At 39.6% G+C, this 16,927-nt stretch overlaps 1 protein-coding gene across 3 annotated transcripts in view; it reads left to right on the plus strand.

The window, feature by feature from the left end:
• LOC123828471 (adhesion G protein-coupled receptor E2-like) overlaps positions 1-16,927 on the plus strand; it is a 30,026-nt gene that overhangs the window by 4,696 nt on the left and 8,403 nt on the right. For 2 of the 3 annotated variants that reach the window (XM_045853482.1, XM_045853481.1), the window contains exons 5-13: positions 2,968-3,114; positions 3,309-3,355; positions 3,483-3,560; positions 3,996-4,173; positions 7,081-7,191; positions 7,385-7,581; positions 7,793-7,972; positions 12,464-12,661; positions 12,930-13,165. In XM_045853482.1, coding sequence (XP_045709438.1) covers positions 2,968-3,114; positions 3,309-3,355; positions 3,483-3,560; positions 3,996-4,173; positions 7,081-7,191; positions 7,385-7,581; positions 7,793-7,972; positions 12,464-12,661; positions 12,930-13,165 — 1,372 coding nt within the window. The remainder of the gene's footprint in view (positions 1-2,967; positions 3,115-3,308; positions 3,356-3,482; positions 3,561-3,995; positions 4,174-7,080; positions 7,192-7,384; positions 7,582-7,792; positions 7,973-12,463; positions 12,662-12,929; positions 13,166-16,927) is intronic. The other variant, XM_045853483.1, reaches the window with a different exon arrangement.

The following is a 16,927-nucleotide window of genomic DNA, read 5'->3' on the forward strand; positions in this document are numbered from 1 at the left end:
ATGGGTAGATAATGTCCTTCTCACCACTGTGTCCCAGTGCCTGATACATGGAAGGCATTTAAGAAATATGCATAAATGAATCACTTGAAAGAGCTCTGTTGTTACAATAATCAGAACCACCTTGGCCCTGATATTTGACCTTGGTTTTGGCCAAGTGTTTTGAAATTTCTGGTCCTGGGTTTTTCATGTATAAGTTGGGAATGATAATACCTACTCTTGAAGAGATTAAGTTTTTTTAAAAAATATATTAAGTTATTTATCTTATAGGATAGAGTTCAACACTCTTTAATTAAAGTATAGTTGACATACAATATTATGTTAGTTTCAGGCACACAGCATAGTTATTCTACATTTATATACCTTACAATGTGATCACCATACAAAGTTATTATGATGTTATTGACTATATTCCCTGTGCTGTACACTGCATTCCCATGACTTAATTTATTTTATAACTGGAACTTTGTACCTCTTATTTCCCCTACAACCCTACCCTCTGGCAACCATCAGATTGTTCTCTATATCTATGAATATGCTTCTGTTTTATTTTGTTGAGTGTTTTTTTAGATTACACATATAAGTGAGATGATACAGTATTTGTCTTTCTTTGTCTTTGTCTTATATCACTTAGCATAATACCTTCTAGATCCATCTATGTTGTTGCAAATGACAAGGTTTCATTTGTTTATTGCTGAATAATATTTCATTGTACCGTACAATACACTTTAAATAAAGTTTAACAGACTTAAATTAATTAATGACTTTTCAATGTATTAATTATTTTGATACTATCTATTTGTATTATTTATATAGTTGTTTGAATAATGTTTTAAAGTATTTGAAATAATTTAGAGATGGAGGTATTTAGAATTTACAAAGAGAAAAGTAAAATGTTAAATCTTTCAACAGCCCTGGCTGGTGTGGCTCAGTGGATTGAGTGCTGGCCTGCAAACTCAATAGACTGAGTGCCAGCCAGTTTGATTCCCAGTCAGGGCACAAGTCTAGGTTGCAGGCTATGTCCCCAGTAGGGGGCAGGTGAGAGGCAACCACACATTGATATTTCCTTCTCTTTCTGTCTCCATTCTCCTCTCTCTAAAAATAAATAAATAAATTCTTTAAAAAGTAAACCTTTCAACATTAAGAAATATGACAGCAATATATTTGCTTTAAAATGTTTTTTGAAAGATTGATTTAAATTTATTGGGGTGACACTGGTTAATAAAATTATACAGGTTTCAATGTACACTTCTATGAGACATTATCTGTATGTAAACATCAATCTTGTTGGGAGGATTATCTATTTCTAAGCTATTCACCAGCCCTGAAAGAGAGAAACCTCCAACCTTCAGGGCTCCTCTCACTTCATTGTCTGGGTTACAGACAGAAAAAGTTATACTTAAATATTGTCCAAACTCTACTCTCCTGGTATCTAAGTTAGCAAAAGAGGGTCCAATTTCTCCCCTAATTAGAAAAGAGAGAAAGATAAGTTTAGAGCCAAATAAATTTGAAGATACCCACATTTACTCAACACTGTGACCACAGTCACATGGCTTCCTCATTTCTCATCCACAAACTTCTCTAGAAAGAAGGAACTTCCTCTGAGTGAGGTGATTGCACAAATACCTGAGATATCCTGAGGCCAAAATAAGTTCCTTCTAGGTGTGGCATTGAGAACAGACCTACCATCCACCCCATAGGTTGTGGGCAACCCTGAGGCTGTCCTGGAGTGTAGACCTGTGGCTGGAGCCATAGGAGGTTGAGGAAAAGCATCAGCCAGTGGCTGGGAGCTTTGTGAGCTGGCTAATCACAGCTCAGGTTACCCATCAGACTCCTGAAGCAATGCTAAGAGCTGATTCCAACACCACTTGGCTGGAACCCATTCTCAGGTTCCTGAATGGACCATTGTACTAGTTTCCTATTGCTCATATAATGAATTTCCACAAACTTAGTAGTTGAAAACAAAACAAATATATTCCCTTAGAGTTTGGGAAGTCAGAAGTTTTAAACAGTTTCTTCTAGAGGCCCTAGGGGAAAATCTGTTTCCTGCCTTTTGGCTTCTAGAGTTTACCTGCATTCCATGGTTCTAGGCTTCTTTCTTTCTCTTCAACACCAACAGCATATCTATCATCTCTTTTCCTCTCTGACCTCCTCCTCCACTCTCATAAATAGGACCTTTGTGATTACACCAGGTGCACCCTGCTCATCCAGGATTATCTGCCATTTCAACATCCTTAATCACAAAGCTCAAAAATTCTTTTGAATGAAAGGTAACATACTCATACATTCCAAAAATTAGAACTTGAACACTTAGACATTTTGAAGAGGCCATTGTTTTGTCTACCATACTCACCACTCACCAAGCAACTCTGATGAAAGATATAACACAAATGCACTCACACTCACACTCACATAGTTCTTGTCTTGCCCACCTTGCTTGAATATAGAGACCAGAAAACTCCTTCTGTGAAGGGCCACATAGTAAATATCTTAGGCTTTGGGGACCAAAAGGTCTCTGTCACAACTACTTAATTCTGCCATTCTAGTTTGAAAGCAGCCATAGACAACATATAAATAAATAGGCATGACTTTATTCCAATAAAACTTTATCTATAGATACTAATATAAGTTTAATTTTATAAAATTTTCATGTGTCATAAAAGATATCTCTCTTTGACATTTTTTGGCCACTTAAAAATATAAAAAAACATTCTGAGCTAGCTCATGGACTGTATAGAAACAGGCAGCAGGTGGGCTTGGCCTGGGACCATAGTTTGCCAGCCCCTGCCCTGAGGTGGTAGGACAGCAGAGAGTGCCACCACAAGATGGTACCCATTTTAGCTGTGATGGACTCCTTGATGCCTGCACTTGAGGAAGGTGGTGAAGGGTAGTAAGGCTGGGATTGGCAAGTAGAAGAGAGGCCTTAGCAGGGCTGGGCTAGGGGACTGATCCTCTTTTTTATGTCTCCAGATGTGGATGAGTGCAGCTCAGGACAACACCAATGCCACAACTCCACCCGCTGCAGGAATGTGAGGGGCAGCTACAGATGCTACTGTGATCATGACTGGGTGACCAGGTCCAGCCCTCTGAATGGTCTAAACACCACTGTCTGTGAAGGTATATTGTCTTGACACACACACACAAACAGACACACATGTGCACACACATACATGTATTCAAGCCACATTACTGTATGTGTGCACAAATGTGTGCACAAAAAACAAGTGCACACATGCATGCACACATATGCACACTCACAAGGTGCACATGCACACACATACCAATGGTGCTCCTGCATCTTTTCCTTGCAGAAGCCCCCTTCTCCTCTTGGACACCACCTTCTGGAGTCAAGAGTCAGGTGAGTGAAGACTCAGAAGAAGACCAGGAAGCAGAAAGATTCTTGCCAACACCATCCTGTGTCTCTGTCCTCTCCTCAAGTTCCCTCTTCAGGATCTCTGATCAACCTCCATGTTTGGTCTCCCCAGAGCCTCACCCGCTTCTTTGACAAAATTCAGCAGTTATCTCAAGATTTCAAGCCAGCCTTGGCTGAGAACACCATCCAGGTAAAGCCAGAACCAAGAAAGAGGCAAGATATGGAAATCTCATAGAGACTTGGGTTGCTTTGGTAGCAGTGCAGCCAAATGCCGATATAGTAGACACTGCAATTGGCCTCTCACCCACAGTGGGGAGAAGGCTGGGACACTCAGTTATCTAGAAGCACTTTTAAAAGCACCCAGGTGCACTAACTAACTTATGGTTCTTTCCCTATTGCTGGCTTTGGACTTTGGGTTTATGTCATCCTTGGAATTCCTAACCCAGGTTGACCTCTGTGTGGCTAAGATCTAAGCAGCAAAGGCCATCAGAGGAATCTAATTCAGTGCCATTGTTATTCTCCAAATAGATGGTTTCTAGGGTCTGTTTTCTGGGGCTAAATAATCAGGGTCTTCATGAAGCTCCTTTGGTCTGTTACCCACTATCTTGTATCCCCATTGTCCCAGAACCTCATGCAGGAGGTGGATGAGCTGCTGGAGACCCCTGGGGACCTAGAGACCCTGCCCCACTCAGAGCAGCGCTGTGTAGCCACTAACTTGCTCAGTGGCCTGGAAGATGTTCTGAGAGGGCTGAGCAAGGACCTGTCCAATGGGCCATTGACTCTGCATGCTCCTGCAGGCACAGGTAAGCACCTGGGTCTACCTCAGACTCCTGCTCCACCTGTTCACCATTCCTCCTTCTCCCTACAGATTGCCCCAGTGGAACCAAGTGACCACACTCACATTTCAGGGTTTTATTTAAAATAGAATATTACTCGTACAAGAAAATAAAGCCCTATGAAACTAAGTTCTTCATTTGTTTCAAGCACAAAACTTAAATTTAAAAAAAATGAGAAGCAAAAATAAATATATACAAATCATCAATAAGTATATCATTATATTATTTATATAATTATAACAAAATACCTGCAATTATATTAATAAAAATAAAATGTTCAAAAATAGACACTTCCCCAAGGAGAGGATGTACAGAGGGCCAAAGACATATGATAGGATGCTCAGCATCACTAGTTAAAACCACAATGAGATACAACTTTACACCAGTCGAATGGTCATCATAAACAAACCAACAAACAAGTGCTGTTGAGGTTGTGGAGAAAAGGGACCCCCTAGTCCACTGTTGGTGGGGATGCAGACTGGTGTAGCCACTATGGAAAACGGCATGGAATTTCCCCAGAAAACTAAAAATGGAACTGCCTTTTGACCTGGCAATTCCACTGCTGGAATTATACCCTAGGAGCCCTGAAACACCAATCCAAAAGAATCTATGCACCCTAATGTTCATAGCAGCACAATTTACAATAGCCAAGTGCTGGAAGCAACCTAAATGCCCACCAGTAAATGAATGGTTCAAAAACCTATGGTACATTTTCACAGTGGAATACTACACAGCAGAAAGAAAGAAGGAACTCCTACTCTTTGTGACAGCATGGAGGGAACTGGAGAACATTATGCTAAGTGAAATAAGCAAGGCAGTGAAAGACAAATACCATGAGATCAAATACCATGATCTCATTTTTAAGTGGAATCTAATCAACAAAACAAACAAGCAAGCAAAATATAACCAGAAACATTAAAATAAAGAACAAAATTACAGGAATCAGAGAAGAGGGGAAAGAGGGAAAAAAGGGGAAGGTCTATCAAGGAACATGTATAAATGACACATGGGCAAAGCCAAAGGGGGTAGGTTTGAGAGTGGGGGGTGGGGATGGGTGGGATGGGGGGTTGTGGTGGGGTGAAAATGGAGACAACTGTACTTGAACAATAATTAAAAACATAAACACTACTTGCAAATGAAGAAAATGCAATTAATCTTGAAATGTTGAAAATTACGAAATATTTTATCTGTTTTAAGTACAATCTTAAATAACATTACATCAATGGTTTCACTGTGGAAACATGTCATTTTTGTGTAATTTTCTCAGCTCTTTCAACACCTATACTGCCCAGGAAGATGGTAAGAGAGGATTAAACACTGGTTAAAATTATTTCCCTCTGACTCCTTCATCCTCAAATAATCTTGGTCATTGTAATCATTTTATTAATGGTTCCATCTGTATTTCAAAGAAAGCATTTACAGACATTTTTTAAAACTTCACCATATGTAGGTGGCAGTTATCAAGCAGACTTAACCTTGATCAGGTGTTTTTTGAGAGTATTTTTAGGATATAATTTATACACCATAAACACAAGTGTATAAGTCAATGGTGTTTAGCATAGTCACAAAGTTGTGCACCATCACCATGAAATAATTATGGAACATTTTCACCACCTCAAACAGAAATCCCATATCCATTAGCAGATATTCCCATTCCTGGAACCCTGATTCTGTGGAAACCACTAATCGGCTTCCTATCTCTGAAGATTTACCTACTCTGGTCATTTTGTATAAATGGGATTATATAATATATGGTTTCATACAATTGGCTTCTTTCACTCAGCATGATGTTTTTGAAGTTCACTCATGTTGTAGCACATATCAATATTTCATTTCTTTTTATTGATGACTAGTATGCTATTGTGTGGTTATACACATTTTATCTAGTCATTTGATGAACATTTAGGTTGTTTCTGCTTTTTGGCACTTACGAATTAACATTCATGAACAAGTATTTGTGTGGATGTATGTTTTCATTTCTTTTGGTCACATAACTAGGAGTGGAATTGCTGGGGCATATACCAACTCTCTATTTAACATTTTAAGAATTGCTAAACTGTTTTCCAAAGTAACTGCACCATTTATATTCCCACCAGTAGTGTATGAGGGTTTCAATTTTGGCACATTTTGCCAACATTTGCTATTTTTTTTAGTTTTTGATTGTAGCTATTCTACTAGGTATGAGGTGGCATCTCACTGTGGTTTTAATTTTATTTACCTAATAACTACTGATGTTAAATATCTTTTCATATGCTTATCATAACTTTCTATAACCTCTTTGGAGAATTGGTTACTCAATCTTTTATCTAATTTTAAACTGGGTTATTTGTCTTATTACTGAGTTGTAAGAATTCTGTACGGGGTGGGCAAAAGTAGACAGTTGTGAGTACATAAAGCAGAGTTTATTCTTATATTATTATGTATTAATTATTATACTTATTAGTATTATTATTACTAATCTACTTTTGCCCACTCCTGTATATCCTGGGTACTAGACCTCTGTCAGACTTTGAGTTGCAAATGCCTACATCAGATTTAAGAATAGTGTTGTATGCATTTAAATTTTTAAAATCTTTGAACTAGAGTTAGAATTGTCATTGCAATGGAAACCTTGTCTTGTTTGAGAGCATTTTCTTCCTTTTCTTAAGATACATTACACAGTTTTAGTAGAGTGTTTTCTAAATAAGCACAATTTTTGGAGACACTGGTTTTAAGCTTTTAAAAATGCTAAAATAACAATCTTACACCAGCCACACTACTCTTTTTATTATTACTTAAATTTCATGTCATTTACCAACACACTGAAAAAGCCAGTCCCAAATACAAGAAGTAACCTGACTTCTCCCATCTCTCATGCTGTCGACACCACTACAGAACTGTCTCTGATGGTGCAGGAGGAGCAAGGAGTGGGAGCCGTCACCTTGGGACAGAGCCAGGCAAAGATGCAGTTGGACTGGAATGTGGTGCAGAAATCCAGTGACTTAGGTAATGACTGAGGTGGGGAAGGGAAGGCCACTGAGACCTTGCCATGAAGCAAGACAGCCAGCATGAGACACAGAGGATTATTAAAGATTAAAAAATAACATGTAGGGTGGGTAGGCCCACCAGGGAGAGTTCATATGAGAGAAAGTCGCCCTGGTGGGCACCCTAAGATGTCAGCCTTGGCCTCATTCTGCAGGTCCTTCTGTGGTGGGCCTTATCTCTACACCAGGGATGGGCAAACTGCTGGCTGAGGCCTCTCTGGTCCTGGAGACACACAAAGGCTTTCTGCAGGGGGTCTCACCCATCCTGGTCTCAGATGTCAACTCCGCCTTTCTGAGCAACAAAGACACCGAGGACCTCAGCTCCCCAGTCACTTTCATCTTCTCCCACCACGTGAGTTCTGGTGGGACTGGGCTGTAGGTGTGGAAGGAACCTGAGTCCTGGACACAGTCTTGCTGCTCAGCTCAGGCTAGGGGTTCAAGTGGCTTCCCCCACAGGTGCATCATCTCCCCAGGAAAGTCAGCCTTTCCAGAGTCAGCTTTGAGTCAGCATCTCTGAGCACGAGAACCATTAGCCAGCTCACACCTGTGCCCTATTCCTACAGCCGATGATCCCTGGACCCAGGGAGGAGGTGCTGTGTGTCTTCTGGGATCATGGTCAGGATGGATGTGGTCGCTGGGCCACTAAAGGTTGCAGGATGGTGGACACCAGAAACACCAGCACCACCTGCCTGTGCACCCACCTCAGCAGCTTTGCTGTCCTCATGGCCCAGTATGAAGTGCAGGTGAGATCCCAAACAGCCAGGAGATAGGGATACTTGGAACTGAAAAGACTTGAAAGAGATCCCATCAGAGGGCAACCAGTGAGAGCAGCTGCATCAAGGGCCAAACTCTTTGGCCATATGATATAGTTACTTTCTCTGGGGGATCACCAGGAATTGAGATTCACCCACATGACATAAGGTAATGAAGATCCACATGATGAAAACTCTTTTAGTTAAATGGTCAGGCTGCATGGGCATTCAGAAAAATTCACCTCCCCCCCAAAACAAATATGTTTCTTCCTGCTACTTTGCTATAGAATAGAATACATTGTGTAAGTTTTCTAATTTAATTTTTTATTTTTATTTTTATTATTTAATTTAAATTTTTGAAGATATAAAAATATTAAAAATTGTAAGGTAACAGAAGGGATAACATTGAAGTATTTTCCCCACCCATGTTCCTCAGTGATCAGGGTCCTTCTTAGAAGAAATCTCAGTTTCTTCTGAGCTCTCTTAGAGATATTTTATGTTTAAATAAGCACATACACATAATGTACACTTTTGTTTTCACTCACACCCTTCATACTGTATTCACTCATGCATTTTTTTTTATTCAGAGACAGAAACACCAATATGAGAGAGAAATGATCGGTTGCCTTCCATATGTACCCTGACCAGGGACTGAACCTGCAACTCTTTGGTGTACAGGACAATGCTCCAACCAGCTGGGCCACCCAGCCAGGGTTATTATTCTCACTTAAAGTATTTGAGAGATTCTAAACCAGTATATACCAAATTTTCTCATTTATTTTTATATTTATATAACTTTCTATTCCATGGATGTTGTACACTTTAACAAGTCTAATGATAACCATTTTCTTTTTAGTATTTTACTTCTATGATAGAGTAACATTGCTGGGTTGAATTTGTAGTTGTAATTCTGATAGATATTGCCACATTTCAACACATTTCTGTAGCTTCCCAGTAAATACCTTTAAACTTTTTTCCTTGCAGACAGAATTATTTATTTATTTATTTATATTTTTAAGTTTTTTTTATTGATTATGCTATTACAGTTTTCCCAATTTTTCCCCCTGTATCCTCCCTCTGCACCCCCAACCCTCCAGCATTCCTCCTCCTTAGTACATGTCCATGGGTTGTATATATAAGTTCTTTGAGTTATCTGTTTCATATGCCATTTTTATCTCTCTGCATCTATTTTATGACTATTAATTATGCTTCTTCTTCCCTGTACATTTTCTCCCCTATTCCTCCCTTCCCCCTCCCCACTGAAATCCCTTCATGTGATGTACAGTTCAAATCTGATTCTGTTCCTGTCCTAGTTGTTTGTTTAGTTTTTGTTTTCATTGTTTTTCTTTTCCTTTAGGTTCATTTATTGATAGTTGTGAGTTTGTTGTCATTTTATTGTTCATATTTTTTATCTTCTTTTTCTTAGATAAGTCCCTTTAACATTTCATATAATAAGGGCTTGGTGATGATGAACTCCTTTAACTTGACCTTATCTGGGAAGCACTTTATCTGCCTTTCCATTCTAAATAAAAGTCTTGCTGGATAGAGTAATCTTGGATGTAGGTCCTTGCCTTTCATGACTTCAAATACTTCTTTCCAGCCTCTTCTTGCCTGCAAGGTTTGTTTTGAGAAATCAGGTGATAGTCTTATGGGTGCTTCTTTGTAGGCAACTCTCTCCCTTCCTCTTACTGCTTTTAAGATTCTCTATCTTAATCTTGGGTAACTTAATGATGATGTGCCTTGGTATGTTCCTCTTTGGGTCCAACTTCTTTGGGACTCTCTGGGCTTCCTGGAATTCACGGAATTCTATCTTCTTTGCCAGATTGGGGAAGTTTCCTTCATTATTTGTTCAAATAAGTTTTCAATTTCTTGTTGTTGTTCTTCTCCTTCTGGCACCCCTATAATTCAGATATTGGAACATTTCAAGTTGTCCCAGAGGTTCATAAGTCTCTCTTCACTTTTTAAAATTCTTGTTTCTTCATTATGTTCTGGTTGGATGTTTATTTCTTCCTTTCCTTCCAAATTGTTTCTTTGAGCCCTGGTTTCCTTCCTGTCACTGTTGGTTCATTGAATATTTTGCTTTATTTCATTTTGGGTATCTTTCCTTTGTTTTTCACATTTTTGACCAAGCTCCATCAGTTCTGTGAACATGTTGATTTACAAGGACTTTAAATTCTCCATCAGAGAGCTTGGCTATTTCCTCACTGCTTAGCTCTCTTTCTGAAGCTTTGCTTCGTTCTTTCACTTGGGCCCTATTTCTTTGTCTCAGAGCACCTGCTAAGTTGTAAGGGGGTGGGGCCTTAGGTATTCACCAGGGGAGGGCAACCTGCCTGTTGGGGAGGGGACAGAGAGGGAACAATGCAGTGTACCTGCTCATCTCTAGTGCACTTTCCAACAAACTCTTGTGTGAGACCGGGAGTTTCTCCCACCTCAGCAACCCCTGAGGTAGTCCACAGTCAACTCTGAGTCTCAGTTTCACCTTCAGCCCACCCCACCTACATGGTCTGCTGCTTTGTTGTGTGTTCTTACTGGTCTGGTTGTTCTGGTTGATTTTTTTCTTTAATTCCTTGGTTGTAGGAGTTCCATGCAGTTTGATTTGCTGGCCCTTCTGGCTGCTTATTGATTTTAGATTGGTTGTCATCCTCCTTTTGGTTGTGTGAGGAAATGAAGGGTTTCTATCTACGCCTCCAACTTGGCCAGAACTCCAATACCTTTAACTTTTTCAGTTTGCTAACTGTACTTTCATTTTTGAATATTTCCCCACCCACCCATGCAAGGTGTTTATTTTAAGTGTATAAATTCAACTTTCTTCTATTTTTGAAAAATATGTCTTTAAATCTAATTTACAGATTTTGAGTTTGCTCTCATCGATTTGGTTTTCTTCATTGAAGACTCCAATTATGTATTTTGTGGCTCTCCTTTGCCTAACTCCCATGTTTTGTTCCCTGATTCTTTTTTTTACTCTTTTTAATGTTAATTTTACTATTTATTTTTTCATTCTCATTCTCTATGTTCCTTAAACCAAGTTTCCATCAGAGTTCATTCTTAATACCTCCTTAAATTGTGACTTAATTACTTGTTGGTTTTTTTCCTTTCATTTATTTAATGAGCTTTTCTAATGTACAGTTTCACCAGCCCTCCCTTAATGAGTGAGGTCTTGCATCTTTGCTTTTATTTGTGGGTTATAAAGGCAGTGTTTCCTTACCTATTGTGATTCATGGTCAGTAATGTCACAACTTTCACTTGATCTGTGGTAACAGTTATCTGGTGAGTCTTCCTTCCTTGATTTTTTTTTCCCTTGTAATATTTTCTATAGATATTATGTTTATTCTTTTGATTACTTGTCTAAAAACAGGACTTTTCCTGGAGGAATTATTTCCAAGGTATTTCCGTAAAAACATGGTCAGGGCTATATTACAGAGTATCACAGAGATTTTACGTGGGTTTTGAGATTTATCCAAGCAAACTAAAATGTCAGCAATGAGACTTTTTTGTCACCACTGAGCAACTCGCACAAAGAGCAGAAATTCATTTCTTAATTGACTTTACTGGATTGCAATATATTTGCAATAAAAGCCAGGTGATAACCAAACAGGTCATGAATTTTGATAATAGTAAACACACTGTAACCACGAATGCGACTGAGATGCAGACCCTTTCTCAGGCCTCGCAAAGCCCCTCGTAGAGTCCCAGGCAATGCTCTCATGCCTGCCCTAGGAAAGCAGGGTCTGATCTTTTTCTATTTTTATATAAAACAAGATATTTTTCTTTATTTTTATTATTGACAATATTACAGATGTCCCTATTTCCTCCCTCTTTTCCAACTCCACCCAACCCCCAGCCCTGTATTCCCTCTGGCCATTGCCACACTGCTGTCTGTGTCCGTGGATCATGCTCATAGGTTCTTTGGCTAATCCCTTCCCCTTTATCACCATAGTTTACTTTTGACTGCTCCAGAATCATGCAGTAGAGTAAAATGATTCTCCCTCATGTCTGCTCCTTCTGTTCGTCATAGTGTCTACGAGATTCTCCCTTGTTATATTGTCCGTAACCAGAGTTCATTCATTTTTAATGCTGTATAGCATGCCAATGTATGACCACCCTACAATTTGTTTATCTGTTCTCTAATTACTGGACATTTACATTGCTTCCAGTCTGGGCTGTTATGCATAAAGCTGCTATGAACATTCTTAAACATTCTTTTTATGAACTTTTTCTCATTTCTCTTGGATAAACTCTCAAATATGGAATTTATGGGTCATATAATACATGTATGTTTATAAGAAACCACAAAAATCCACTCCAGAAGAGGTTACCTCTTACATTCTCACTCAGCAGTGTATGAGAGATCCAGTCACTCCATTTTGCCCACACTTGTCACCATTTTTTGTTTGTTTTGTCATTCTAATCTGTGTACTTTGAAAAACACAACTGTACCCCAGAGCAGAAAAATGTGACTGAGATCTCTTTGCTGGGTCCCAGGAGGAGGATCCCGTCCTGGCTGTAATCACCCACATAGGGCTGAGCCTCTCTCTGCTGTGCCTCTTCCTGGCAGCCCTCACCTTCCTGCTGTGCAAAGCCATCCAGAACACCAGCACCTCCCTCCACTTGCAGCTCTGCATCTGCCTCTTCCTGGCCCACATGCTCTTCCTCACGGCCATTGACAGAACAGAGATTAAGGTACTGACATCCCCAAGGACCCTTGTCCTGCCCAGGAGATGTAGAGTTCATGTGGCCATGCTGCATTGGATGCCTTAATAAAATGTCCTTGGGTTCTGGGAAGGTTAGAGTTGTGAGTAGCCAATTTCACATTGACTGATGCAACGGGATGACAGATCCTCTCTCGACAATTCCTTCATAAACAGAGTTCTCTTTGAGGTATAGGACAGGTCCTAAGTCCATACTCCACCCTGACAATCCCATCTGGTGACTCTGACTTCTCCCCCAGGTGCTGTGCGCCATCATCGCGGGTGCCTTACACTACCTCTACCTGGCCTCCTTCACCTGGATGCTGCTTGAGGGCCTGCACCTCTTCCTCACTGCACGCAACCTGATGGTGGTCAACTACTCCAGTGTGAGCAGATTCATGAAGAAGTTCATGTTCCCTGTGGGTTATGGAGTCCCGGCTGTCATTGTGGCTATTTCTGCAGTGTCCCGGCCTCAACTTTATGGAGCATCTGCCCGGTAAATTAAAGTTCACACTAGTCTCATCTTACCTACATGAATGGTCATCTTCTCCAGATGAATAACCAGCAGAGAACCAATGTAGCACTATTATTTCATGAGAACATGAAAAACAGAGGAAAACTCAGTAATCACCTGCAGATGTCTTTTTGGTAGAAGACTGTGGTCATTAAAGTAGCTGTTTTTATGTCCTAGAGATTTAATTGTCTTAAATGTTAATTACATTGTATATAAATAATTATATATTTATATAGTATTAATTGTGTGTAATACTAATAATATACTAACATATTGATTATTAATAATTATAAATTAATATGTAGTTCAAATGATTGAAGTGACTATTTTTTATCTTTTAGATTTAATTATGAATAACAATTATATATTATATTAATAACTACTTATTGGTATAATATTAATTCTACCTTGTAATTAGTGAATATATATGAATATCATTCATTGCATTAATTGATGAGACTGAGTTTTTGTTTTTTGTTTTTTTATTTTAATATATTTAATTGATTATGCTACTGGAGTTGTCCTATTCCTCCCCTTTATTCCCTCCACCCTGCACACCCCCTCCCACCCACATTCCCCCACTTTAGTTCATGTCCATGGGTTTCACAAAGAAGTTCTTTTGCTTCTACATTTCCTACACTATTCTTAACCTCCCCCTGTCTATTTTCTACCTACCATTTGTGCTACTTATTCCCTGTACCTTTTCCCCCCTCTCCCCTTCCCACTCCCCCACTGATAATGCTCCATGTGATCTCCATCTCTGTGAATCTGTTCCTGTTCTACTTGTTTGCTTGCTTTGTTTTGTTTTTTAAAATTTGATTATTAATAGCTGTGAGCTTGTTGTCATTTTATTGTTCAGAGTTTTGATCTTCTTTTTCTTAGACAAGTCCCTTTAACATTTCATACAATAAAGGCTTGGTGATGATGAACTCCTTTAACTTGACCTTATCTGGGAAGCACTTTATCTGCTCATCCATTCTAAATGATAGCGTTGCTGGATAGAATATCTTGGATGTAGGTCCTTGCCTTTCATGACTTGGAATACTTCTTTCCAGCCCTTTCTTGCCTATAAGGTCTCTTTAGAGAAATCAGCTGATAGTCTTATGGGAACTCCTTTGTAAGTAACTGTTTCCTTTTCTCTTGCTGCTTTTAAGATTCTCTCCTTATCTTTAATCTTGGCTAATGTAATTATGATGTGCCTTGGCGTGTTCCTCCTAGGGTCCAGCTTCTATGGGAGTCTTTGAGCTTCCTGGACTTCATGGAAGCATGTTTCCTTCACCAGACTGGGGAAGTTCTTCTTTATTATTTTTTCAAATAAGTTTTCAATTTCTTGGTCTTCCTCTTCTCCTTCTGGTACCCCTATGATTCTGATGTTGGAACATGTAAAGATGTCCTGAAGGTTCTTAAGCCTCTCTTCATTTTTTAAAATTCTTGTTTCTTCATTCTGTTCTGGTTGAATGTTTCTTTTTTCCTTCTTGTCCAAACCACTTATTTGAGTCCTGGTTTCCTTCCCATCACTGTTGGTTCCCTGTAGATTTTGCTTTATTCCACATAATGCAACATTCATTGCTGCCTGGGCCTTTTTTATGCTGTTAAAGTACCCAGTGAGTTCCTGGAGCATCTTGGTTACCAGTGTTTTGAACTGTGCATCTGATAGGTTGGGTATCTCTTCATTGCTTAGTTGTATTTTTCCTCAAGCTTTGATCTGTTCTTTCATTTGGGCCATTTTTTTTTTTTGTCTTGGCATGCCTGTTACATAGTAAGAGGCAGAGGCTTAGGTGTTCACCAGGGAGGGACAACCCACATCACTGAGTTCCTGTATGTGGAGGAAGGGTCCTGTATGTGGGGGAGGGGTCCAAGAGGGAATAGTGTCGCTTGCTCTGCTCTCTGCCGGTTATCAGTCAGTTCCCCTGCTACCCACAATCAAATTGAACCCTTCCGGTGCTGATTCCTGTGTGGGTGAGTTTGTGTACATTCTGGGACCCTGTGGGTCTCCCCAACAAACTCTCCTATGAGGCTGGGAGTTTCTCCCGCTGCTGCCTCCACCCCCATGGGTGTTTTCAGTCAGACGTTTTCAGGCTTTATTTCCCCCTACTGGAACCCTGGATTGTGTGGTCTATCTTGCTCCCCAGTTGTTCCTCCTGGTTTATCTGCATGCAAATGTGGGACTACCCGGTTTGCCATCCATCACCTTGCCTGGTCCACCAGCTACCACCTTTTCCTCCCTAGTCTTCCAGCAGCTGCCTTACTGTGAGTCTTCTTCACCCAGCTGCCCATCTCTGCTCCTCCTGCTGGTCTGGATAAATTTTTCTTCTTGAACTCCTTGGTTGTCAGACTTCCATACAGTTCAATTTTCTGTCAGTTCTGGTTGTTTTTTGTTTTTAGATTTGTTGTTGTCCTTCTTTTGGTTGTGTGAGGAGGCACAGTGTGTCTAACTATGTCTCCATCTTGGCCAAAAGTCAGAGACTGAGTTTTTTGTTTTATTTATTTATTTAAGTATAGTTGGTATACAATATTATATTAAATATATTAGTTTCAGGTGTACAATATAGTGATTTGACATTTTTGTACCTTACAATATGATCACCCCACTAATTCTACTAATTGTCTGTCATCACACAAATTTGTAACAATATTATTGACCATATTCCCCTTCACCACTGAAGGGGCTGTTTCAAAACTTCTAGAAAGCAAAATTGAATGAAAGAATGGCATGGGTATGTGTAACCCACTTCCCCTAATTCTAGAAGAAATGGAAGATGATTTCAATGAGGAAGTCATTATTACTCAAACTAATATTTATAAATGAAACTGATATTTATAAATTAATATCTATATACTTATGAAATGCAATCGCTGTTTTAATATGTTTTATGTATAAACTCAAATCATCCTCCCAACAACCTTCTGAGGTGGAAACTAGTGAAATGTGAGTTTTACAGATGAGGAAACTGAGGCACAAAGATGACTGGCCATGGTCATACAACTCAGCTTGTTGGTGGCAGAGCTGGAACCAAACCCAGGCAGTCTGGCACTCACAACATACTCTCATGCTGACAGAATGAATGAAGGTTCACCTCCATCAGACAAGGCCTGACCAACTGGCCTTCCTACACATCTTAGCATAAAAGTCAGCAACTTTTCCTATAAATGGCAAAAGACTACATCTTTTCAGCTTTGTGGCCATATAATCTCTATTGCAACTACTCAGTTCTGCTCTGGTAACATGAAAGCAGCCACAGACAATATGAAAATGAATGAGTATAGCTGTTCCAGTAAAACACATTTACAAAATCAGGTGATAGCTGAAGTTGTCCCACAGGGCACAATTTGCCAACAGTGCCTTAGTAGTGTTTGTTTTTAGTTTTCTGGTGGATCCATATAACTCCATGGTCCTCGCACCTCCCAACTCATTCTCAAGCATCTCACTTGGCCTTGAATTACAGACTGTGTTTCCTTGAGCATCAGATGCCTGACCTGTCATTATCTGAATCTGTATGTTGTCCTAAGAAATAAATTATGGGATGTACGTGAGCCGTGCTTTAGTGCTCTGTCAGGTCACAGTCATCATCTTTTTTTACCATCATCTTACATGTCCCAGACTTTCTCACCTTCTTTATACCTGCTCATATTTTATATCTCAAAATAAACAGAATAAGTTCTCTCAGGGTCCTTCCTTACTAACCTCCTATACCCCAGACTAGGCTACTGATCCAGCTATGTGTTCTCATAGCTCTTCACACT

The sequence above is a fragment of the Phyllostomus hastatus genome, unplaced genomic scaffold (genome assembly GCF_019186645.2).
Source record: "Phyllostomus hastatus isolate PE091 unplaced genomic scaffold, TTU_PhHast_1.1 phas_contig_98, whole genome shotgun sequence".
NCBI lineage: Eukaryota > Metazoa > Chordata > Mammalia > Chiroptera > Phyllostomidae > Phyllostomus > Phyllostomus hastatus.